This window comes from Mercenaria mercenaria, chromosome 7 (genome assembly GCF_021730395.1).
Source record: "Mercenaria mercenaria strain notata chromosome 7, MADL_Memer_1, whole genome shotgun sequence".
In the NCBI taxonomy this organism is placed as follows: domain Eukaryota; kingdom Metazoa; phylum Mollusca; class Bivalvia; order Venerida; family Veneridae; genus Mercenaria; species Mercenaria mercenaria.
This window is the reverse complement of record NC_069367.1, coordinates 43,198,800-43,226,293: the sequence shown is the minus strand read 5'-3', so window position 1 is coordinate 43,226,293 and position 27,494 is coordinate 43,198,800. Positions and strand designations below refer to the sequence as shown.

The 27,494-nt window shown below is 34.3% G+C and overlaps 1 protein-coding gene across 2 annotated transcripts in view; it reads left to right on the top strand.

Annotated features, from left to right (window-relative positions):
- LOC123554283 (uncharacterized) overlaps window positions 1-27,494 on the top strand; it is a 92,406-nt gene that overhangs the window by 57,791 nt on the left and 7,121 nt on the right. Inside the window, exons 6-14 of one of the 2 annotated variants that reach the window (XM_053548278.1) lie at window positions 3,468-3,654; window positions 5,469-5,528; window positions 11,799-11,926; window positions 13,999-14,140; window positions 19,069-19,211; window positions 22,871-23,044; window positions 25,406-25,594; window positions 26,228-26,404; window positions 27,141-27,245. In XM_053548278.1, the coding sequence (XP_053404253.1) occupies window positions 3,468-3,654; window positions 5,469-5,528; window positions 11,799-11,926; window positions 13,999-14,140; window positions 19,069-19,211; window positions 22,871-23,044; window positions 25,406-25,594; window positions 26,228-26,404; window positions 27,141-27,245 (1,305 nt within the window). The remainder of the gene's footprint in view (window positions 1-3,467; window positions 3,655-5,468; window positions 5,529-11,798; window positions 11,927-13,998; window positions 14,141-19,068; window positions 19,212-22,870; window positions 23,045-25,405; window positions 25,595-26,227; window positions 26,405-27,140; window positions 27,246-27,494) is intronic. The other variant, XM_053548279.1, reaches the window with a different exon arrangement.

The window sequence follows — 27,494 nt, the reverse complement described above, 5'->3', positions numbered from 1 at the left end:
GCTGTTTGTTTTTTACTGTCATTTACACTTTGTGGAGAGATATACTAGCAAAATTGCTTCTGCTTTGGGAGTTCCATGTTTTGTTTAATGTTGTTTCCTGGATATTATTTCAAAAAAATCAGTCAGCATATTGATTTGTTCAACAGAATAGAATTGATTTGTTCAACAGAATAGAAAATTTCTGAGTCCTATATAAGGCAATACATTTGATTCGAATTACAGGTACAAGCATGAATATAATGCCAAAGGAGATTTCAGTTTTCAGGACTAAAAGACATTTTCTGGATAGCTAGAAGTACAGTAAATTGCACATGAGCATGAATTTGGGCGAAATTCAGATTTAATTTGAGAACATATTAATTTGAGAAAGGTATTAATTTGAAAAAGGTAGTAGTTATCAGACTGAGGCTAGACATTTCTAAAATATGTATGGTCAAAACACTGAATATATTGAGGCTTAATTAGCATAATGATTGGAGTTACAAATGTAGCCATAAGAAAATTAGAAATATTCATTCTTACAATGCTTTTCTTGATTATTTTTACATTTGTGAAGTTTCAGCTAAGTTTAACTGAATGTACCTGGGTGAAAACATATTAACATAATTATAATCTCATAATTGGTTTTAAAACCATCAGGACATAATATGTTTAAAAAAATGACAAATGTGTCAACTTCAGACTTGCTGAAAAAAATTCTGGACTATTAAAATGATATTTCTAAGGTGATGCAAAAAAAGCTATATTAGTTTGTAAGCTTACGCTGACATTTTTGATAAATAATATATTGATAGTAAAGGTGATACATTACTGATTTCTCATCAAAATTGACTGGAGGTATTTCATCAAAATGTTAAAAAAAGGCAATGTGACTTTAGTGCTTTTGATAGTTAAACATTAATGATTTGAGAGATAATATTTGACCATGCCTTTTAAATCTGTTTTCAAATGTTGCACTGACAATCTGAGAGGCACATGGAGTATAAATAATGATAATCTGCACGTGTCACATCATAATCTGGTCTCGCAGGTCGCGGGAATGGATGGATACGATCCTCAGATGGAAAATGTTTATGATAATCACACTGTAATGTTTAGAACAGTTTCCAATGATGTTACACCAGACTTTGGGAATCTGGAGCTCTTGAGCTCACAGCCAAGGCAGAGTGTTCAAAATGAATATGTTAAGCCTAGACATCACATTGACAGTGGAGGACATGTTGGTGAAGGTACAAAGCGGATTAAACATTCCAAAAGAGGAAGTTTGAAAAGGTTTTTGTTTGGGGAGTCTATGATACAGTGGAGTCCAAATGAGAAGGTTCAGGATGAGATCACACAGTGGTTTGGAAAAGGAGAAGTTGCTGGACTAGATGATGATTGTTTCGAAGATAATTGTGATGACATTAAAGATGATGAAGAAAGTAAGGATGGCTGCAGTGTTTATGAGTGTGTGAAATTGAAATCATGTTGCAAATTAAGCTGTAAATATGCTGTGGATAAACTTGTTCCGAAGCAGTCATCCTCTGTAAGCCCTGAACATTTTGATGATACTGTAATTCCATCGAAACATGACAAGAAATTGTTTGACAAGAATAAGAAGAAGAGAAGTTCAAGTTTTAGCAGCAAAAAGTTTTCAAAATTTTCATTGAAAAGGACAAAGAGTGACAGTGGGTTACCTTGTAGCACACATAAAAAATCTGTAAAAGATTCTCTTGAGGAGCATAATAATAATATTGATGTTGATAATAACTGTGTAGGGGAAGCTGAATTAAATTCTGCAGAAAATGACGTTGATGAACATATATATGAAGATGTAATTGTGCACTATGTTAGAATAAACGGTTTTAAACCTCAAGTGCATAATCATGATACTGTGCCCAGCATCAACACTATCACAACAGAGGATAGAAATGAAGTCAGTGACATTTTAAAAGGTTTTGAAGAACAAAATGAAAGCGTAAATTTGAAGCAAGATACTGATGTGTACCTTGCCACTGAATTACCAGATGACTTGAAAAAAAGAGAATGCGCTTTACAAATCAATGAAGACTTTGTAAAGAAAACAAATATTAGTGGTAAAGATGCTAATTGTGACACAGAGAGTTGCTCAGAGTTAAGTACAGGTTCCTTTTCTGCAAAGAAAGCAAATATAGAGAACTGTTCAAAATTAGACAAGAAACCTGATAAATCATTAATTCCCAAAAGGAGTATGAGTCTCTATGCACCAAGAAAGCGAAACACATCAAGTTCATTTTGGAAAAAGAATACAGCAATAAGAAGTAAAAGTTTAACCGATAGTCTGATAGAAATTGACTTGAACTGTGCAGAAACAGAACTTGAAAACGACATATTTGAGCCAGATATAAACTTAAGCCCTGAATGTATAATTGATGGTAGAAAGGAAAAGTGCATGGACAAAAAATTATCTGGTCAACATGATATTGCTACTTTTTTCCTTGGTAATGTTGGCAGTGGTATAGGTATTGTTGAGAATAATGTGAATGAATATGAATCAGAAACAGACTCTGTCGGACCTTGTAGTCTTGAATTAAATGACAGTAAAGTTCTAGAGGATAATGAGTTTGATGACTTTCTTGATGAATTTGACAGGAAGTTGTCTTGGCTGTATAAAACACAGGTACTGAATTATCTTAACATTTTCAGATTCATTTATGTCTTACACTCCTCCGGCAGTTGCATTGATAGTGTACTATGATTCATCATGACAATGTCCTATGTAAAGTGTTTGCAGTGATCAGAAAGTTGAAATCTTAAAAGTTTTCTTTTTCCTACAGAACAATTATGATATAAAATAATATAAAATAAATGTAGTCAAGTTAAAACTATTCACTAATGAATAATAAGATATTGTTTCTCACTAATCCTTGAAAAAAATAACACGGCGGTGCATTCGACTCCTTCACATAATACATAAAAAATAAATAATCACCATAGGGCATGTAGGACAAGGTATATAGGACATACACTTTGACAAATGGAAGTGACGTTCATATGTGAGCATTTGCGCCTGCATCTGAGTATGGCCTATAAATAAACACCAAACCCAGCAGTATATTGGAGGATGGGTAAAATTGAGTCCCAGTATGTTTTATATTACGAAGAAATGATAATTATAAATAAGCTTAAAGTTATTGGAACAGATATATAGTGTAGTGAAAGTCTAAAAACATGATTTAAAAACAAAAAAAGACATATTAACGTCTTACCATTAAAATGAAGTGGGTACAGCTACCCAGCCATATTGTGCTGATAATGGTCCATATCATACTATAACTTCTAACCGGGTTCAAAATTTAATAACTTAAAAATATTATAATTAGTTATTTTTTCATCAATATTTTTTTTGTGCTGTTAATATTTTAAGATATATTTTGTATTCTTCTGTTAAGTTTGTGTTATTCACAGTAATGTAAGCCTTTGGTAACAGTTTTGAAATGTTGTTGCAGGGAACATCAGAAAGCCGTATTCGACTGCGCCGAAATAAGTCTTTATCGCCACATCCCGACAGACCGAAATCAGAAATAAGTGTACGATGGGCTGATGGGGACTCGGGAGACTACGACATCACAGAGACGCCAGTTAAATTACGGAATAAAAGCCCCAGAGATAGACCTCGGCCAAAATCAGATCTCGGTAGGTATTTGGCTCATCATAGATTTATTCAGTATGAAGCAATTAAATTTCCTGCAATTTAGGGTAATTTTAGAAATAATTTTACCACAAGATATCTAAGGATAATTCACTGTTTATTAGTTATTTTTGAATGATTGAAAGTGAAACAGCAAAAAGTCAATGGTTACTTCCTTATTTGTTCTCTTCATGGTACTTTCATTTTTGTTTGACCAGTGGACAATAAATACTAATAAATGCCTTACTTCAAACAAGGAACATAAATTCGCTGGTTTCAGTTCATTTACAGAATGGTCAATTATGAATTTGTGTATGAAATAATATTGCATTATAATGTAATAGTGGCTTCTTTTGTATCAGTTGAACACTTAAGGCTTAGTATCAAAAATATAATCCTATTTGTATATTATAAAGTATAATTATATAAATATAAATCAAGAACATTGGTATTGATATATCGTAAATATCCAGAAATTCTGTATTGATATATCATTGGTAGGCAGTAGACAGAAAATAATTTATATGCTAGAATTCTGTAATCAACATAGTCACCATTTAGACCATATAGGTGATACATTGATATTGTATTTAACTGTGACAGGTCTATGACCACTATAAATATATAATGGATGTTGTTCAATCCTGAGAGCAGCTAGTGATACAGAGTACACATCTTATGATTTATTGCTAGTAAGAAATGACTTTATGGCCAGATTTGTTTGTTATATGTAACTGTTGACCCAAAATGGACATATTAAAGTAAATATTCAAATATTTTCCGAACACACCTTTCGTTACTCTTGTAGAAAATCTAAAGTCTAGACACCTGAGACAGATGGTAACATGGATGTAATTTATTTATCAATTATGACAATCTAAAAACGAAAATAATTTTCCTTTTTGGAAGAATGTGTGTAATTTGGTGTGTTGTGATGAAACAGTGTTTGGTTAATCATATAATTATACAGATATGTCACAAAGTCAGAAATCATTGAAAAACAATGGTTGGATTAAAATAACTGAAGATGGATTTAGAGATAAGCTTAAATATAACAGATTTTAATGCTTGATTAGGTATCTCTTGTAATAAGTTGTTAATGTATATTTAAATTTTTAGCATTCGTGCTGGATTGATTTTACGTTAGGGTGTTTTTTAAATAATCAGCAATTCAGGCTTTTTATGGGCATGGTATAGTTTCATTTTAATTACAGACAGTTTAAAGAAGGACTTGATGTTCCAAAAAAATTTTTTTTTTTTTAAAGAAAAGTTAATGGGCAGCTCTAGTGAAGTTTATGAAAATGAAATACAATGGAATTGATAACTATTAAAAAGTATAGCAAAGGAAAATTGCTAAAACAGCAGTATGACAAGGAAATTTATGAAATATTTGAGCTGCTTTCATGATGTCTGAAGTGTTATGGAGTTTAAAGGAACAGTTTATTTCTGTTGAGGATTATAAGGAATTATCAGACCACAAAATGGATGACAGTTGTTTAAATGTATTAAGTATGGATGGGAAATGGAAGGATTATTTTGATTTTATCTGGTCTCAACCTCATGATTCGAAAATCCTCAATCTATGGATTACCTGTAAGTATTTTAAAACTTATGAAGTTAAAGGGAAAAGGTTTAAGGACCAGTTAAGAACTACAGAACGTTACCTTTTCAATATAATTATTTTAGATAGGCTTTGTGTCATTTAAGGCAGGCTTTATGTCATTTTAGCTAGGTTTTGTGTTATTATTTAGCCCCATCTTTATATATATATATTAAAAAATAATGAGGAGGTTGACAAAAACAGCGACTTTGTTTTCAGAGGACAATATACACCTGTTTGATGAGCTTTTTGAGGAAGTGTTAGAAGATTTTGAAACAGGTACCCAAGAATATAGTCAGGGTGATGTTGTATATATTCATATCACTTCCCACACTTTTGGTTTCGTTTGATTCTTTGTTTGATCTGTTGTATTTATTTTTTTGTAACTGCACTACATTTATAATAATGTGTATAATATGAGGTTGTGAATTCTTTCTCTTGTTCCAAATTGACTACGTGCCTTTGTAGCTCTCATTGGCTGAAACAAACAATAGTCTGAACTTGCATTTGCTGACACAGAAGTATTTTGCAAGCCCTGATAGGTTGAAGCAAAAGTATTTGCAAGTCCCCATTATCTGAAACAAAAATATTTTGCAAGTCCCTATTAGCTGAAACAAAAGTATTTACAAATCCCTGTTAGCTGAAACAAAAGTATTTTGCAAGTCATCATTGGCTGAAACAAAAGAACTTGCAATTCCTAATTGGCTAAAACAAAGTATTTTGCAACCCCACCTTGGTTTAAAGAAAAGTATTATGCAAGCCCTCCTTGGCTGAAACAAAAGTGTTTTGGAAGTCCTCATAGGCTAAAACAAAAAATATTTTGCAGCCCTCAAAGACTGAAACAAAAGTTTTTTGCAAGTCTTTATTGGCTTGAACAAAAGTATCTTGCAAGTCCTCACTGGCTTGAACAGAAGTATCTTGCAAGTCCTCATTGGCTTGAACAAAAGTTTTTTGCAAGTCCTCATTGGCTTGAACAAAAGTATCTTGCAAGTCCTCATTGGCTTGAACAAAAGTATCTTGCAAGTCCTCATTAGCTTGAACAAAATTATTTTGCAAGTCCTCATTGGCTTGAACAAAATATTTTGCAAGTTGTCATTGGTTGAAGCAAAAGTTTGCAAGTCTCATTAGCTGAAACAAACAAATCTTGCAAGTCATCATTGGCTGAAACAAATGTATTTTGCAGTTCCTTATAGGCTGAAGCAAAAGTATGTTGCAAGTCCACAATTTGTCCTTTTAGCAAATAAGTTTTTTAGTTTCTCAGAAATAAAATTACTGTCTGAATTTCATAGGCTGAAGCATAGTACATTCCAAGTGCTCATTGGTTTAAACAAAATGTGGCCCAGATTTTCTTTGGCTGAATCAAAATATGTTCAAAAGTCTTTCTAGTTGATGCAAAGTACAATAATGTTTTTGTTGAAATTTTATTGGCTGTTTGCCTCTGACAAATATTCAAATATTCACAGGCAAATTTCTGGAAATTGAGAAGAATTTAAATCCTCAGAACTTCTTTGTTTGAGTTTAAACTGTATGTTGTAAAGTCAACCATATTGCTTGGGGACAATATTTTAAAAATTTAGTTCAAAATATGATATTGAAAATAAATAATATGAATTAAGACTTAGTCCTGGTTGTTAGAATGTATCATCCTGGTACACTGACATAGGCAATGTTCTTTTTTTTATTTTGATTAGTTTATTTACATGACATTATATTATGTAATATAATGTAAAATATGGAACAGACTTGCTTTTTCATATTTTTCAGTGTCTTACAAACAAGTGTTTTGACTTTACTGGAAGCATAGTGAATGCAGATATTCTTATATAAAAGTGAAGGACTTTATTAGAGAATATGAATAATAGTTTTTGCTTAGAAAAAGAACTGCAAACTGGCTGTAGTTCTTTTTCTGTGGTTGTCATACTATTAATTCCATTGCTATATGTCCAAATTTGGAGGAGTCAGATTATTAGCAGCGAATATCAAGTGTCTCCATTCTGATATTGTATTATATATGAATCGCGCCATGAGAAAACCAACATAGTGGCTTTGCGACCAGCATGGATCCAGACCAGCCTGCGCATCCGCGCAGTCTGGTCAGGATCCATGCTGTTCGCTTTCATAACCAATTGCTATTAGAGAAACTGTTAGCGAACAGCATGGATCCTGACCAGACTGCGCAGATGCGCAGGCTGGTCTGGATCCATGTTGGTCGCATAGCCACTATGTTGGTTTTCTCATGACACGGCTTATTATTTATTATAGTGTATCACAATGTATCACTGTAATGCAAATCTCTTGGCTGCAGGTTTGCACAGTATATCTAATTAGCTTTTCTGGTTTATTTTTCAGATTTTATTTGCCGTTTTTAACAGGCTCTGAAAACATATATGTCCCCTTTTCTTGACACTGCTGTACCTCTGCTGCATCACTTAAGCTTTAAATAGAAGTTTAATTCCGAACTGTGCAAAAAGTCAGGCCCATTCCAGGGTCAGACCAAGGGGGGCCCATGCCTCCCCTTCCAGTTGGCTGAGTTTAGTTACCAGTATGCTGTACAAAGTCGTATTCAACTATTTTAGCAAAGAAATAACATTTTCTTATAATTTAGACCCAAAAATGCACCAGAGACCACCATTTCATACATATATTTCAGAATTCCTGTACCTACCCCATCTTGGCATTATGCACCTTGCCGATGATGCCTTCATTCTGAACTGGTGTCTCCCCCCCCCCCCCCCCCCCCACCCCTCCATATATTTCTGGACTCGGGCCTGACACCATTAATATTATGCATATCAAGTGCATATTTTAGAATTTTAACTCATGTCTGTTTAATGTAGAAGACCTGTTACAATAAAAATTAACAATATCTGTTTGATTACAGTGATATTCTTGAAGTGAGATTTCAGCATTCTCTGGTTAGAATCAGAAGTAATGAGGTCTTTTGAGCTACAATGGTCAGACTGTGAAAATCTTAAAGGGCAATCTAGGTTTAACTTTGATATTGCAGATTGTCATTATAGGTCCAATACCTTAAACAATTGGTTATGCATTATAGGTCCAGTACCTTACACAATTTGTTGTGCATTATAGGTCCAGTACCTTAAACAATTGGTTGTGCATTATAGGTCCAGTACCTTAAACAATTGGTTGTGCATTATAGGTCCAATACCTTAAACAATTGGTTGTGCATTATAGGTCCAGTACCTTAAACAATTGGTTGTGCATTATAGGTCCAATACCTTAAAACAGTTGGTTGTGCATTAAAGGTCCAGTACCTTAAACAGTTGGTTGTGCATTATAGGTCCAGTACCTTAAACAATTGGTTTTGCATTATAGGTCCAGCACCTTAAGCAATTGGTTGTGCATTATAGGTCCAGTACCTTAAACAATTCGTTGTGCATTATAGGTCTGGTCCAGTACCTTAAACAATTGGTTGTGCATTATAGGTCCAATACCTTACACAATTGGTTATGCATTATAGGTCCAGTACCTTAAACAATTGGTTGTGCATTATAGGTCCAGTACCTTAAACAATTGGTTGTGCATTGTAGGTCCAGTACCTTAAACAATTGGTTGTGCATTATAGGTCCAATACCTTACACAATACCTTACACATTTGGTTATGCATTATAGGTCCAGTACCTTAAACAATTGGTTGTGCATTATAGGTCCAATACCTTAAACAAGTGGTTATGCATTATGGGTCCAATACCTTAAACAGTTAGTTATGCATTATGGGTCCAATACCTTAAACAATTGGTTATGCATTATAGGTCCAATGCCTTAAACAGTTAGTTATGCATTATGGGTCCAATACCTTAAACAGTTGGTTATGCATTATAGGGCCAATACCTTAAACAATTGGTTATGCATTATGGGTCCAATACCTTAAACAATTGGTTAAGCATTATGGGTCCAATACCTTAAACATTTGCTTATGTATTATTGGTCTGCATTATTGGTCCTTCAATACCTTTAACCAAATTACAGTATAACTGGATAATCATTTAAACAGTTTATAGGTCGTGAAAAGGAAGACACATATTTTATTTAGCCTTTTAATTCTTTAATTTTGTTTTTTAAAAAGCTTTACTTCTGTTCTGTATTGATATTGTATAGTATTTCATAAATGTATTTTTGTAAATTTTATATAGACACTACTTATGTAACATAATATTTATGTATTATATTTTGTAATAATTAACCACTTGCATGCTTCGATAAATTGTGATCTGACAGTAGATTTTAAAAAAACTAGGTATTTGTTTGTACAGACAAGTTTGTATGATAGAATCTAGATAACTTCAGATTAGTTTGTTAAAATGATAATCTTAATCAGATTTGGAACACCTGTTTTTAAGTGATGGATTTATTTAGGATACTAGGTAGGGTAGACTTTATATTTAGCATGATTATTGGAGTTAAACTAAAAACACGTTTGTTGTACAGTATGCCTGCAGTAGCAGATTTAAGAAAATGGTAATATGTGTGAATTTATAAATGTTTTCAATGAAATCACTCATTGCTAACAATTATATTCATTTTATCCAGTATTAGACATTTGTAATAGATTACTTGGATTAAAATATGAAAAATTAAAGCATTTGAGTGGACTCTATGGAAACACTGAGCACAGCACTTTAAGACAACCAGAGTCACACATCGTAAAAACTTCAGCATAGTTGTATTAAATATTTCTTATGCGTGACTCTTTAAAAATGTATATGCTTATATTGAAGTATTTTAATAATTTTGAATTGATTTATTTCTTGATAGAGGAAAAGACATTTATCATATGATAATTTGTCAATCTTAGGATATTTATGGTTTATGACATCAGTTAGTATGAAACTTTCTTTTCAAATTTGGCATGATTCCATTTTTGCCGCTGAAATGCATTTTCATTATACTTAGACAGTAGATTGAAATATAACACTTCCTGAAAGATAACCTATATATCCAAAGAATGTTTGAAATAAGATACAATGAAATTGTGAGTGATTTACCCTTAGCATGCTAGATAAATTGTCGTCTGCTGGAAATGTCATCTGCTAAAATAGTAAAGTTCATTCAATTTGCTCCAAAATTGGAAGAAATATTGTCAGAGTAGCAAACAGCTTGGAACCTGATCAGACGCCGATTTAATCGGCGTCTGATCTGGTTCCAAGCTGTTTGCAAAGGCTGTTAAATTCGCCTGCAGCAGGCTAAGAGTTAACCTTTAGGTTGCTGGCGGCAAGCGACTGCCTTTGCGACCAGTGCAGAGCATGCCCAGCCTGCACATCCTTGCAGTCTGATCATGGTCTGCACTGGTCGCTATTCAGTCAGTAAATTTTCAGTGAACTCCCCTTTGAATAATAATTGGTATAGCCCAAACTGAATGATAGACCAGTCCATTTTCAGAAATTTAGGGTAAAAGTAAAGTGGGTTGTATTTTACCATAATCAGGGTTATAGCCTAGCAGCAGAACCAAACTTGCAAACCACCCAAGAACTATGATCCTGAGGTCATAGGTTCAGTTTGCGGCTAGCTTCTTTGATATGACCCAGTAACTACACTGCCCTTTTCAAGGGACTACTCTTAATAAAGTTGCTCAATAATTTAGTGCATTCATAACAGTAAAGCTAAAAGAGTTCATAACAAATTAAACCAATCAAACACAGACTGCAAAGACCGTCAGTACGTGCTCTTTGAGGGACTGTATGTGACAGGTTAGCCTGTATTTGACAGAAATTGTAAGAAATATATATATCATGTAAGTCGAGGAAGTTTAAAAGATGTGAATCACATGCCTAACAGGTTGTTTACTTATAAACTGAGTATAATTATACTGTTTATTAGAGACAGAGGACCTGTTAATATTTCTGTTTCAGTGTTTTAATATTGTAATAAATGGATGACTTAGATATCTATCTTTTAAAAGGTATTTTTTGCTTTATACATTCTGTGAATCGTGATGGAATTTTAAGGGTTTGTTCAGCTGTTCATCTTGAAAAACATGTAAACCTTGAGGCCATATAAACTTGAAAATTTCTTTTAAAACTGTATGAATAATGTTATATTTTATGTTAAAATTATTATTCAGATCACGTGAAATATGCACATTCTGGCTTGTAAAAGTTCTTTCCCAGGCTAAAATTGTAAAACTGTCTCATAATTTAATAAAGTTTTTACTGTTTTCTGATGTTTTCATATTTCAAGATAATTTTTATATTCAAATGAGTTTAACTTAAGATGCTTCCTATGGTTTAAAAATAACGGTTAATGATACATTTATTCTGGGAACACTGGGTTCAGCTTTCAAAATGTAAACAAAGCACTTTTTTTTGTCCATCAGGCACATCATTATCACAAAAATGTTCTTTTGAACATTTCAATAAAAGTGTAAGTTTTAATTATAGAATAAATGTGAAATCATATAGTTTAATACAGTTTCTGGAAGTTTTATATACCAGTAGTGACTTGGGTGTATATTAAAGTAGTATTTGCAGATTATATTTTGTTATTGATTTAATATGATTTGTAAATATATATTGAATCGTCTATTTGTAGATGGCAGCTCATTTTTGTCGCAGAGAATGAAGGCGTTTGGCAGTGATATCAACTTGCAGCCGTACTGCTCACTGCGGAGTTTGTACGAGATGAAACGGCAAGACCTGGACAGACAGAAGAACAGACGGGTTTGTAGTGTTTTGGTTAACTTAATAAAATTGAGCCATGCCATAAGAAAACCAACATAGTGCGTTTGCGACCAGCATGGATCCAGACCAGCCTATGCATCCATGCAGTCTGGTCAGGATTCATGCTGTTCGCTTTCAAAGCCTATTGCAATTAGAGAAAATGTTAGCAAACAGCATGGATCCTGACCAGACTGTGCAGATGCGCAGGCTGGTCTGAATCCATGCTGATCGCAAACACACTATGTTGGTTTTCTAATGGCGCGGCTCATATATTGCTTCTTAATTCAACAACATTTGAATAGACATGTGACAATTTTGTAAGAAAATCAAATTACTATCCTGACAAGATTTAAAACAATGAAAGGGTTTTGTGATGGACTGGCCAACTTAAGTCTTCAATCTTCCACATCTGATTTATGTAGAGAAGTTGTCAGTTACTGGTGTAGAACAAATAAGTGAGCCATGCCATGAGAAAACAAACATAGTGGCTTTGCGACCAGCATGGATCCAGACCAGCCTGCACATCTGCGCAGTCTGGTCAGGATCCATGCTGTTCGCTAACAGTTTCTCCAATGCCAATAGGCTTTAAAAGTGACCAGCATGGATCCTGACCAGACTGCGCGGATGCTCAGGCTGGTCTGGATCCATGCTGGTCGCAAACCCACTATGTTGGTTTTCTCATGGCACGGCTCAAATAAATATGTAACAGAAGCCAGGAGTACTAGTTTCTGTCATGGCATGAATTGGTGTTCAATCAAAATCATACAACGAGTTGATTTTCTATCAAGTCTGAGCAGCTTGATACACATTGTGTCAGTTAATAACATTCCTACAAACCTAGGGCTAAGGGACTTGTCCTCAAACAAACTGAATGTTCCCTGCCTTAATGTTATTTGTCCAGTGATCGCTGATATATGTTGTGAAGTTTTTAGCTACTTGAGGGGAACAGACTATTTTTGAAACACTGCATACGATAGCCACCTTAAATATGCTTTAAGGTGGTTACACTAACACAAACCTACACATTGTATCAATAATTGATAACATTTGATTGGTGTAATCAATAAATGTTGCTATTTTCCCAATGACAAAATTGTTGTTTGTTGAGTGTAATCTTCTAATATGATACTTTAACCTTGGTATTAATTTGATTGTATAAAGTACCTAAGTTCAGGAAATAGACAATTTTTCATTTAAGTTAATTTTATCACAGTTAATTGTGTCCTATAATGAGTATTGTCAATGGGATATGTTCTTTATGGTTAATATCACGCATAAATAAAAAAAAAGCAATGTCATTATAAAATGAAATGCTGTTTGCGGTGCACTTCCTATTAAATGAATTAACTTTTATTTATGAATGAATAGACCCTTATTCTTCTCAGGCCATTTAGTCCATAGCCTCATTATCAAACTTTGGTCAGTTTTTGTTGTCAATTTTTACATTTGTTTGCTATATAATGTAAAAACAGAGTTTAATTTGGTACATTTTGTTATTTTGCTTTTGCTGTTCTTTATGGGGATGATTATGTTATTTTCTGAAATCTTTCTCAATTTACCATCATTATCTGGCGATCATTGGGTCCACCCTCTAAATTATCACTGAATGTTTCAGTACGCGAGTAGTTGCTAAGTAAGTCTGTGTATGTTTCAACATGCATCTTGTTGCTAAGTAATCTCACATTTTTATGTTATTATTTATATTGAAAACATTTAATAAGCAGTATTTCAGAACAGAATGCTGAGTTGAATTTGGGCCAGTATATAAATTGTTCTCCACTAGAAAGTGACAACTTCACCTCTGTGTAAGGGTTGGAATACAAAACATGCGGAGAACTAAGATTAAGATTGGTAGTCTAAAGTTCTGTTACTTTGTGGGCTTGAGGGATATCATGAAGTAATATAATATTATGGTGATTTTCTGTTTAAATAAAAAAAGGAGAACTATTTTAAAAGATGCTAAAATTGAATTACATGTATGTCTTCCTTTTATGTAATGAATAACTTTTTGGGGGTAGGAAACTTAGATAAAGGGTGTTATTCTGTAATAATTTTCTTTTTTGTTGTTTTAGATGTCAACCCCTCATCCCATCAAGTCCCGCCTACAGAGGGTGCCACAAAAGTTGCATAAACAGCCGCCCCTTGTGCGATCCAGCAGTATGCCAGAAAGTCTCGAAAAAATCCACAAACGCAGAAAGATGCACCATCTGCTAGGTATGATAAAGGAATATAAAAAGATTTCATTCAGCAAGTGTTTCCACCACCTCCATCATAATTACACATGTAGCATTAAAATGCTTTGGTTCCTGAGATTCTGTTACATATGTAGATGTAGGTAGGAATATCTGGCTCTGTGGTAAATGCTTTGGCAGTGCATAAACTCTGCATGTTTTTTCTACAATAATAGGTTTGTTTTTGTTGGGTTTAGACACAATTCATGTCATATTGAGACTTTTCCAGCTTTTTATAGTGGCAAAGGAGACCACATGTGCTCCAATGGGCATTATTCCAAACATTTGCGAGCACCAGAGTAGAATTACTGATCTTGCTATAAGCTAGTTTGATGACTTCCTAACATTAATTCTATACAGTGTGTGAGGTTTCAAACCAACACCAGTAATAGGCTAGTGATTCCAAGTCAGCGATCTTAATTTTTTGGCCATGAAGGTCGAGAAATATAATAAAACAGTTGACTTCCTAATGAGCACTATTTTCTTAAAGTAGCATAATTATGTGTACATATTTATTTATTAATATGCAAAATAGTTATCCAAAACCGCAGATTGTAAGGCGAGTTTTGTCGGCACAGATGAAATCACTGGAGTATGCAAAATAAAACACTTCTGCATATATGCCTTAATTTTTGAAACAAGATATTGCTATTACATCAGTTTTCATCATATATCCACAAGATATTTGAGCCGCGCCATGAGAAAACCAACATAGTGGCTTTGCGACCAGCATGGATCCAGACCAGCCTGCGCATCCGCACAGTCTGGTCAGGATCCATGCTGTTCGCTTTCAAAGCTTATTGCAATTAGAGAAACTGTTAGCGAACAGCATGGATCCAGACTAGACTGCACGGATGGGCAGGCTGGTCGCAAAGCCACGATGTTGGTTTTCTCATGGCGCGGCTAATTTATCCTAAGCTACCGTTATAGTGGCAAATCACTACAGTAGTGACTTCTAGTTTCTTCAGTTACAGAATAAGGCAATCTGACCTTTTGATGTCATAGAAAAGTAATCTATACCTATTATTACGATAGAATACCACTTGGATTAACAAATAAACAGTCATCAATAATCTAATTATTTCTGCCTTTATACCCCCTACAGATTAATCATACCTATATTAAATGGATAATCCTTCACCAGGCTTATCCTCATTGTCTCATTTTATAGGGATTGGGCAAATATTGAATTATCACACTTTCAACTTATGAATTAATGGCAATATAGAATGGATTAACGTTCAGGCCAAGAAAATATTTTTGACATAGTTACCACTGGTGTGGCTGTAAGGAAGCTGTGGTAGTGGAAATGCAATACCTTTAAATTACTCTTAGACAAATACAAACATATATAGGTTTTGAAAAGTTATGATATATATATATATATATAAGTTCTTTATTATCAAAATTTCTAGACAAAGAAGTGTTTTGTTTTCCACGTATTGTGTACATATATATACATGCACCAATACAAGTAAACAGAGATACCTAGATTAAGTGTTTTTAAAGAGAATGGTTTTAACAGTATTTTGAATCTGAGTAATCAGACTGCACAGAATATCTAATCAATGGTAAAGAAAACTTGTTGTTCTTACGATAGATCTTACATAGATTATAGATTATACCCGTCTGGTAAACATTTTCTCTAAATATAGGTATGTTTCTAGTGGCCTAACCAATCATATATATTGACCACTTACCATGTTTTTGCTAGCCCCACTTTCCCCACGACTCCCTCCCGCAACAGTTAAAAAAAAATCCAATTTTCTTCTAAATATTTCTATTCCAGGATGGGAATATTCGATGTCTAGTGATGAATACCTTTTTATTTCTGTTAAACACATGTATTTATATGAATTTTTATATATTTTCTGTGTACTTCGTTTGAAAAAAAAAAAGAAGGAAAAAAAGTACCTGCATACCAACAGAGCATCGTGATAATCTAGATAACTTTATTTGGCCTTGTATCCAAAATTAAATATACGTAAATAGACGTTTCATTATAATTGCATAGTATTATGGTGATATATAAACTTACGAGCCTCATTTGAAATTGTTAAGCGTAAGAATTAGAAATTACACTGACATGTCATCCTATTTCAAGATTTGCATTGTAATATTATTTATTTTTTAAAAGTGAATAAAACAAGTTGGCAATAGTTAAAATAAATTTTTATCAGAATAGAGAAGTATATTTGAAGTGAGTTCAGTTGGATTTAATAAATGTTGTGGATTTTATCTTTTTTTCTAAGAGTATTTATTTTATGGCAGGTATTCCTTGTCAATAAGAAAATCTTGTAATTCCAGTTAACAACTGATCAGTATTGAGGGGATGGGTTTGAGCCCAAAGCAAACTCTAGAGTGGTTCAAATAGTCTTAAAGCTTTCATCACAATCAAGCTTGAACCAGATTCAACAAAACTAAGCTGTTTTACTCATAAAAAAATTCAAATTAAAATATATTTGAATACATATTGAAAACAAGAACAAGTGTTTAAAATAATCCCTTCTCGGTTGTTTCTGAATTCTTTCCTGTAAAATAAACATCATGTTTATCAGAAATTCTCCGATATTGCCCAATAAATTTTATTTCCATCTATTTTATGTAATGTGAACATTTCTGTAATTATTTTGTGGACAAATCATTAATATTTACAGTTGATATGTAGAGTTGTTTGAAGGGAAGATCTTCATCTTGCATGTGAAAACATAACCTCTATTACTCTTCCAATACATCAGTGGTGTAATTCAGCAGAAAATCAGATAAAAAATACAAGTTTTAGTTTTTACTGACATTAATTTGATTCTATGATACTGTAAATTAGAAACATCCACCAGGAATTAATTATGTCTCCCCCAGGAGAAATATAGTTTTTGCCCTGTCCGTCCATCCGTCCGTCCGTCCGTACGTCACACTTCATTTCCGAGCAATAACTGGAGAACCATTTGACCTAGAACCTTCAAACTTCATAGGGTTGTAGGGCTGCTGGAGTAGACGACCCCTATTGTTTTTGGGGTCACTCCATCAAAGGTCAAGGTCACAGGGGCCTGAACATTGAAAACCATTTCCGATCAATAACTAGAGAACCACTTGACCCCGAATGTTGAAACTTAATAGGATAATTGGTCATTAAGAGTAGATGACCCCTAACGATTTTGGGGTCACTCTGTGAAAGGTCAAGGTCACAGGGGCCCGAACATTGAAAACCATTTCCGGTCAGTAACTTAACCACTTGACCCAGAATGATGAAACTTCATAGGATGATTGGTCATGCAGAGTAGATGAACCCTAATGATTTTAGGGTCACTCTGTTAAAGGTCAAGGCCACAGGGGCCTGAACATGGAAAACCATTTCCAATCAATAACTTGAGAACCTTCGACCCAGAATGTTGAAACTTCATAGATGATTGTTCATGCAGAGTAAATGACCCTTATTGTTTTTGGGATCACTCCGTTAAAGGTCAAGGTCACAGGGCCTGAACATTGATAACCAGTTCCGATCAATAACTTGAGAACCACTTGACCCAGAATGTTGAAACTTCATAGGATGATTGAACATGCAGAGTAGATGACCCCTATTGATTTGGGTCAGTCTAATAAAGGTCAAGGTCACAGTGACCTGTTCATGTAAAAATCATTTTTTGAAATAACTTGAGAACCACTTGACCTACAATGTTGAAACTTAATAGGATGATTGGACATGCAGAGTAGATGACCCTATTTATTTTGAGGTCACTTGATCAAAGGTCAAGGTCACAGGAGCCTGAACAGTGACTTGAGAACCACTAGGCCACTAGTGTTGAAATTTAGCGGGATGTCTGGACATGCCAAGTAGATGATCCCTATTGCAGCCAACCATCAGTGTCTCGTTGACTTTCGCTCCTGACCCCTATTGACTTCGTGCCTATAGGACTTTGCATTTGGGGAGACATGCGCTTTTTTACAAAAGCATTTTCTAGTTTCCACTGATTTTGTGGGGGTTTTTTTTTTGTTTATTATGTAACTGCTGTTTTGATTTTAATACTCTGAAAAATGCAATGTTCTCATTTAAAAAAAAATTAAATCAAAATTTGTTTTTGACAAATGTAATTTCCTTATTTCATCATTTCATTAGATAGTTGAAAATAGAATATAGGGGTTTATAGAGTCATGTGCTGAAAACAAAACTTAAATAATTATTGTATTATATACTACAGTCAGACCTAAGGGACTGGCTCAAATTGGTGCTTAACCCTTAGCATGCTGGACACGACTGGTTCTGCCTTTGTCACCGGTGTAGGTCATGATCAGCCTGCACTTCCGTGCAGTCTGATCATGATCTGTACTGTTCGCTATTTAGCTGGTTCCTTTTTGGTAAGCACCCCTTTTAACAGTTAATGGTACTGTCCAAATTGAAAGATGGACAAGTTCATTGGACAAGTTCTTTATAGAAATTTAGCATAGTAAGGGATAAGGCAGGTGGCTGCTTAATACAAATGGCTGCTTAAGGTGACTGTTTGATACCGGTGACTTTTTAAGGAGGTGCAATTTAGAACATATTGTCGGTTCGAAAAGTTAATTGACTGCTTAAGACAAGTGGCTGATTAATAAAGGTGACAACAGGCAATTGTAAATCTATTTTTTAACACTTTTTTTTTAACTGAAAAGAGGCTACTAAGTAAGTAAATGAAAATATATGAAAACAATGTCTATGTAATTGATATGTAGTAGAGGTAAAAAAAATGGCTTGAAGACCTGGTGTATATCAAATAAGCTTCGTAGAAGAGTGTAAAAGTTCTCAGTTGTACCTGTTTTGTAAAACAGCAGCACAGTATGAAGGATTGCTTTTTGCTAGGCTTAAAATTAACAATGACAGATGGTAGAAAAAAATGCTAAAATTCTAATTTGATTCAGTTGTTTGTTCTTTTACAGACTTCCATTTAGACAGTTTGTCTCGGCACATGGACATTGACACCCTGTCAGACGAATCTGACCTTTCGTTTGATCAGGCCAGTCTACAGGAAAGAAGTGTGAGCATCCAGTCGTCCAGCAGTCAGCTTACAGCCATGGACGAGGTACGTAACTGACCAGTACCTACAACGTGTAGGTAAAACACATGTTTCCTGACTACTGGCTGTGCAAGTCTTCAAAGGGCCAGTTTTTTATGCCCCCGAAGGGAGGCATATTAGTTTTCAACTGTCTGTCTGTTTGTTCGTTCGTCACAATGTTAACTTTTTGCATGAAGGCACCTTACTCGCGTACCACTGCACCCAGGACCTTCAAACTTCACATACTGATAGTAATTATTGAGTACACGACCCCTACTGACTTTGGGGTCACCAGGTCAAGATCACCAGGTCAAAGGTCAAGGCGCTGCGGGGGGGCATTTGTCACCATTAGTGACAGCTCTTGTTGTTTTTTGTTTTTTATTAGAAACCCTTTAATGGATTTTAGGAGGTTTGTGTTCCAATACTCAACTGGAATCCCTCCTTACTTGAAAAATAAGGTCTTGATTGTAAAATGTTCTTGACAGCAGTGTGGCAGAAATTCTTACAAAGATACAGACACCGAGTGTATGAGAAATGTATCTGTTTCAATTACAAAGCATGACACTGATTGGTTCAAGGTAAAACGTTTTTTTTCCCCTAAATTGGGACATTCTGCTTCCAACCTTTTCAGACACTGTTCATTCCATATCTTAACACTGTTCATTCCTTTTCATACTTGTGGCCTGGGTATAAACAATGAATTGTTTTTCTCTCCACATCTTAAACATTTTTAGCTCATCTGATTTTTTGAAAAAAAATGATGAGTTATTGTCATCACTTGAGCGGTTGTCGGCGTCGGCGTCGGCGTCTGCGTCGGCGTTGCCTGGTTAAGTTTTATGTTTAGGTCAGGTTTTCTCCTAAACTATCAAAGCTATTGCTTTGAAACTTGGAATACTTGTTCACCATCATAAGCTGACCCTGTATAGCAAGAAACATAACCCCATCTTGCTTTTTGCAAGATTTATGGCCCCTTTTGTACTTAGAAAATATCAGATTTCTTGGTTAAGTTTTATGTTTAGGTCAACTTTTCTCCTAAACTATCAAAGCTTTTGCTTTGAAACTTGGAATACTTGTTCACCATCATAAGCAGACCCTGTACATCAAGAAACATAACTCCATCTTGCTTTTTGCAAGAATTATTGCCCCTTTTGGACTTAGAAAATCAGTTTTCTTGGTTAAGTTTTATGTTTAGGTCAGCTTTTATCCTAAACTATCAAAGCTATTCCTTTAAAACTTGCAACACTTGTTCACCATCATTAGCTGACCCTGTACAGCAAGAAACATAACTCCATCCTGCTTTTTGCAAGATTTATGGCCCCTTTTGGACTTAGAAAATATCAGATTTCTTGGTTAAGTTTTATGTTTAGGTCAACTTTTTCTCTTAAACTATCAAAGCTATTGCTTTAAAACTTGCAACTCTTGTTCACCATCATAAGCAGACCCTGTACATCAAGAAACATAACTCCATCTTGCTTTTTGCAAGAATTATTGCCCCTTTTGGACTTAGAAAATCAGTTTTCTTGGTTAAGTTTTATGTTCTATATCCTGCTTTTTGCAAGAGTGATGGCCCTTTTTAGACTTAGAAAATCATGGGTAGGACAATATTTCTATTATACAAAAAAATCAGATGAGCGTCAGCACCCGCAAGGCGGTGCTCTTGTTATAAGGTGGCATTGTATAGGTTTGTAAAAAGTACAAAGTGAAAAGCTGCGCTATTTGCTTAATTACAAGAAAGTAGTACATAGGTACTTTTAACTGCTGGTGAAAGTTGACATATAAATAATAAATTAAAGAGATTAGTAAGTGACATTTTCTGGCTTTAGACTTTTATATTACAATGGAAAGGAAGATTTCTTGTACACAATAGATGAGATATTAAACATCAAATGATCATCTTAAATATTTTTGTCTATTCATTTTCACGTTTGCCAGTAAAATACAGTTAATTATAATGAATCAATGACTATTACAGATTAATTTTCCTTGTACATGTACATTTTGATCTCAGAATTTATTCTTTTTTTTAGTGTCACACAGGGGCCAGTATCTTTCACACCAAAACAAGTTTTACTGGTCCCTATGTGTTAGGTTAAGCAGGATTTGATTGACGATTGTTTTAAACTAAACTAAATATCATAAACTTTTAACTCCTAAAATTCTAGAACAAAATATAAATGAATCAGTTAGGATCCTTATCAAACTTTTTCTAAGCCTAACATAAGGATTATGAACCCTAACATTAGAAAGTAAATATATAAATGCATTAAACTCAAACACCGTCCCCAGGAGGTAGTGGGTTTGGGCTAAGATGAGGTGGTGGGCTTAGGATATGATGAGTATAAAACTGTACTTGTTATGGACTAATTGTTATTCCCATTATGAGGGATGTCAAAAAGTGGGACTGAAAAGGCTTTAAGATTTCACCACTTTTCAACTTACAGATTATCATCTAATTCAAAATAGATCCTTTTACCTAATATGGAGGAAGCTGTACTGTCAATATCCAAAAATAAAACTGAGTTATTAAAGCTTATATGAAGTGATTTACTCATTTGATATAGATCTGTTTTAATAATTACTTCGTGTTCTAGTTTTCTAAGAGTTGTGAAGTTTCTAATTATCACCAAAATCAGTGACGCAAAGTCCTCAAGTAGTCCCGTTTGTAACATGCAGTTGTAGATATAGTAGAAGTATTACTGTACTCTCAAGTTGGTCGTAAGATGTCAAAATCTATAGCGACTTGAATTATTTTGACCTGCTGGCCTGTTAACATACTAATGGGGAGCACTTGAGTCTCCAAAATTATTACGCAGGAAGTGGTAGAAGTTATTCACACACAATTACTCTTTGTTTATTTATGTTATATAAACCGAAATTTTTACTACTACTTACATATGCACTTCAAAATTATTCTTTTATGTTTGTCTTATTTGAAATGTGCACAAGTAGTGTACTTTTATAGACAATCGTGATTTAATAATACTATTTAAGGATTATCGTTTGATCTGCCTCTTCGGTGCTTGAAATTTGCATCGATAAGTGTGCCTGATCATTGACTGGTTGACCAGATAGCTGGCTTATAGATTGTATGAGTCCAGATGTTTTTAAAGTAGAAAATAGTACCCCATCTCTGTGGTTGGGTTATATGAATATATATATATATATATTTTGTTTGCTAAAATGAAACGGCATTGGACACAATGAGAATTACCAGGAGACTTCATCTCGTCTTGGTAGGATGTTATGGCTTATGTGATATGATTCTTTCTGTAATTAGATAACGAGGTAGAAGGATATTTGTAACTGCAAAAGTTGTGAAAAAGCTGTCTTTGTTATATCATAATGCATTTACCGGTAATTTGTGTAGGCATAAAAAACTCTGACAAATATAGTGTAGCAGGAAAGAGCCGATCATAGTGTCTGCACACTTGGTAGTGCTTGGTTAAGTAATACTAGTGCAAAGATAATGCAAAATATATAGATTTGAACTGATTGATTTGATTTTTTTTTTCGAAAATTCTAATCAAGTACCAAACCAGAATGTTTTATCTGGCTAAAGTGCCTTAAAGTGTTATGTATCCAAAGAATATTTCTTGTTTGTTTATACGTTTAATGGGAGTAAGTGAGTGCATTTGACATTAAATTTAGAAGATAAAATTAGCATAAGCATGATAAATATATTTCAGGACGAGGACAACCTGACTTATGCCGAAGCGTTATGGGACCACATCACCATGGATCCTGAAGAACTAGGGTTCCGAGCTCAAGATGTTATAGAAGTGCTCGACATGGCAGATAAGGACTGGTGGTTTGGTGTCATAGACGACAGGGAGGGTTGGTTTCCGGCCACTTTTGTCAGGGTTGGTATTCATTTTACAGCTGTAGACTTACACAGAGGTGGAAGTAAAAATTTATATGGATCGAGGACAAAGTCAGTTTGAAAGAAAATAGTTCCGGCTTCTTTCTGAAAAATCTCTTTAGATAGAAGTTAATTTATGCTGTCAGGATTGTACTATTCACAATATGTACTTTTTTGGGTCCATATGGCGTTACCTAGATGGAGCAAATATGAAGTAGTAATATCCATAGAGGATAATACTAAGGAAGTTAAGACCCTAGTATTGGCACAGATGCCTTGGACAAAGTAATTAGTGCTGCTGATAAACTGTGTATAAAGGGAGAGAACTCATTTTGAAACAGTCTTGCTATATGCTTTCAAGGTCTAAATTTATTACTTTGCTGAAGTATTAATTTCAAAGATAATTGAAGTGTTGTGATGTATTTGTTCTCTGATACTGCACTGTATTGATAAAAGTTATTTATGGTGCAGTAAGTTAAGATCAGATTGCCCGTCTGCAAAATCTATTTATATAATTCAGACAGATTTATTATACCAATTAATTTCTCTACCAGTTAATTTTGCTAGCTTCTTAATACAATATGTTTATAAAATTTTTGTGGTGGATATAATTGTTTTAATTTTCAAATAAGAAATTAAAGTTTATTGTTAACTGATATGCATTTTGATATTGATTTGTAAATTTAATTAATTTAAGGTACTTTGTGACCTCTGTCCCTAGAATGAGGAAATGTATATAAACCGTTATTTATTATGAATGAATTAATAGACACTGTTAAGATGAGAATCAACCACTGTACATAATTCCCTCACAAAAAGTGCACCAGATGAATGTGTGACACAAAACATGTTTGTACATTTTTCTGCACTCAGGATAACCCAGTCTGTACCTTAAGCCAGTAAGAAATTTTCACATGGGTCCTGACAATTGGATACTAGAAATTACACTATTAAATGCTATCACAAAGTGACAAGGTGAGCTTTTGTGATCGCGTGGCGTCCGTCGTCCGTGCGTGCGTGCGTGCGTAAACTTTTGCTTGTGACCACTCTAGAGGTCACATTTTTCATGGGATCTTTATGAAAGTTGGTCAGAATGTTCATCTTGATGATATCTAGGTCAAGTTCGAAACTGGGTCACGTGCGGTCAAAAACTAGGTCAGTAGGTCTAAAAATAGAAAAACCTTGTGACCTCTCTAGAGGCCATATTTTTCAAGAGATCTTCATGAAAATTGGTCAGAATGTTCACCTTGATGATATCTAGGTCAAGTTCGAAACTGGGTCACGTGGGGTCAAAAACTAGGCCAGTAGGTCTAAAAATAGAAAAACCTTGTGACCTCTCTAGAGGCCATATTTCTCAATGGATCTTCATGAAAATTGGTCAGAATGTTCACCTTGATGATATCTAGGTCAAGTTTGAAACTGGGTCACGTGGGATCAAAAACTAGGTCAGTAGGTCTGAAAATAGAAAAACTTTGTGACCTCTCTAGAGGCCATATTTTTCATGGGATCTTTATGAAAATTGGTCAGAATGTTCACCTTGATGATATCTAAGTCAAGTTCAAAACTGGGTCACGTGCGGTCAATAACTAGGTCGGTAGATCTAAAAATAGAAAAACCTTGTGACCTCTCTAGAGGCCATATTTTTCAAGAGATCTTCATGAAAATTGATCAGAATGTTCATCTTGATGATATCTAGGTCAAGTTCGAAACTGGGTCACATGCGGTCAAAAACTAGGTCAGTAGGTCTAAAAATAGAAAAACTTTGTGATGTCTCTAGAGGCCATATTTCTCAATGGATCTTCATGAAAATTGGTGAGAGTGTTCAGCTTGATGATATCTAGGTCAAGTTCATAACTGGGTTGTGTGCGTTCAAAAACTAGGTCAGTAGGTCGAAAAATAGAAAAACCTTGTGACCTCTCTAGAGGCCATATTTTTCATGAGATCTTCATGAAAATTGGTGAGAATGATATCTCGGTCAAGTTCAAAAGTGCGTCACGTGCCTTCAAAAACTAGGTCATTAGGTCAAATAATAGAAAAACCTTGTGATCTCTCTAGAGGTCATATTTTTCAATGGATCTTCATGAAAATTGGTCAGAATTTTTTATCTTGATGATATCCAGGTCACATGTGCTCAAAAACTAGGTCACTATGTCAAATAATAGAAATAACGACTTCATACTCAGTTCAACACTGGGTCATGTGGGGATAGGTGAGCGATTCAGGACCATCATGGTCCTCTTGTTAAAAAATGATATCAAAATTTTTACGTAAATTTTTCATTTTTCAGTTGGTTAGAGGAGTTCAATCTTTGGCTTTCCACTGTTACGGTAAAGATAAGAAATGTTACATTCTGGTATTTCAGATCCGTGTAAATCAGGACCAACTAGATGACGACCTTGACCTTGATTCTACCATACAAGATAATCTTACGACTAGTCCAAAATTACGACGTATCAGCATGTTTAACAAGAACCAGGCTAGAAGTAACGTAGTCAATGAGATTATAAATGCAGAAAGAGAATACGTCAAACATCTTAAAGATGTTGTCGAGGTAAGATATGAGGAGGGTTTATGCTGTAAATGACTTATTTATAAAAACAGAATGTAGAATGGGAAATTATTTTTGTTTGATGAAATTCAAAAAAGCCCTATCTTACCATTAATGGCTTTAGATTGCTTTTCTGGGGGATGTCAGTTTTCACGTAGCAAGGCAATTTTTGACTCTTTTTTTTTTTTTTTTTTTTCCCCATTATTTAATGTCAGACTTAAAAGCCTTGATGGTATCTGTCTTTCAGTGAGGTAATTATTATTTACATAGCAATATAAAATGCCAATGGTAAAACATCCACAGAGACTATTAGATTTAACACTTCCATTATTTAACTTGATTTCTGCTGTAAAAAAAATAAGTTTGGATTTTATATTTGTAACTCGTATCATTTTCTTATAGCTTGATTTTACTTGTTCTAGCAAGCAATCTTGATAAGTATATAGATACAGGATCTAAATGTGCTGTGAATATGCTCACGTACACCAGTAAATTGCATTTTATTCATCTGTTTTCTTGCCAAAGAACATGTCTGCTTACATCTACAACACTTGTTCCCAGTATTAAAATAGCTGTAAATAAAGCGTTTATTTGTTATATCTGTATACGTGTGAACTTTTTTATCGTCTATTTCAGGGTTATATCCAGCACGCGAGAAAAAGAACGGAGATGTTTCCGGAGGAACGGATATTGTTGATATTTGGCAACATTGAAAAGATATACAGTTTTGCTCAGAAGTTTGTGTCTCAACTAGAAATGTGTATAGACGTTTGTCCCCATCTTAGTGAGATAGGCCAGTGCTTCCTTGATAATGTAAGTATAATAGATATGTTGCCTCTAAATTTGGGTCAGGGGTTCACCCTTACCCTGCTAAATTTCTATAATGAACTTGTCCATGTTTCAATTTAGACATTACCATTAACTGTTTAAAGGGGTGCTTACCAAAAAGATACTGACTGAATGGCAAGAGTGCAGATCATGATTACACTGCACAGATGTGCAGGCTGATCATGATCTGCACTGTTCGCAAAGGCAGAATCAATTGTATTCAGCATGATGAGGGTTAATACAGATTTGCCCTTGTTTGTCCATCTGTATGTGTGGTGAACTGATCTAAGTTGTCACAAAGTGGAATTTTTCAAGGAGTAGTAAATTTCAGAGTCATGGCTATTTGAAAGAACCTGTTTATGGACAAACCTTTATGGTGAGGGGCACCTATATTCATTGAATATACATTTCTGTTAAATATTTTGATTTGAGAGAATGTATAGTTTTTAATACTATAAATTTTCTTCGTTTCATGAAATTCGCAGTATTGCAATAGCTGTCTAGAAGTTTATGAATTGCAAAAGCTCTTGAAGTTGTATTGGGAAATGTGAATACTGTGAGTTCAGGCCCCACTTCAGTTGTCATGTGTGGATGCTGTGTCAAGAATGCTGTTGACAAACAGAAAAACAGTAGGAGGGTGGGGCTCTTATAACAGAAAGAATGAAAAGGGGTGAAGCTGCATTACTATACATGACTTAATGTAATGTATTTATTATTTCAGGAGCGAGGTTTTGAGATCTATTCAGATTACTGTAACAACCATCCGTCCGCTTGTGAAGAACTTGATGAACTTTGTAAAGATTCTAAATATAAGCACTTCTTTGAGGTAAGCTTTTTGTTTCTATTATCAATTCTCAGACTTTGCATGCTGGTGTAGAAAAAAAAAATGATTAAGTATTTTAACAAGACAGGCATTTGTGCAGCAATTCTGTTTTTTCGTGATGTTTCATTTGCTATCAAAATTATCCCACTGTCTCGTCTGTTTATAATGGATTCTTTGGAATTCCTTTCTCTTTTGTTAGAATCATATAGATGAGAGAATGATAACCCTGCCAGTTTTGGATATTTCAATTTT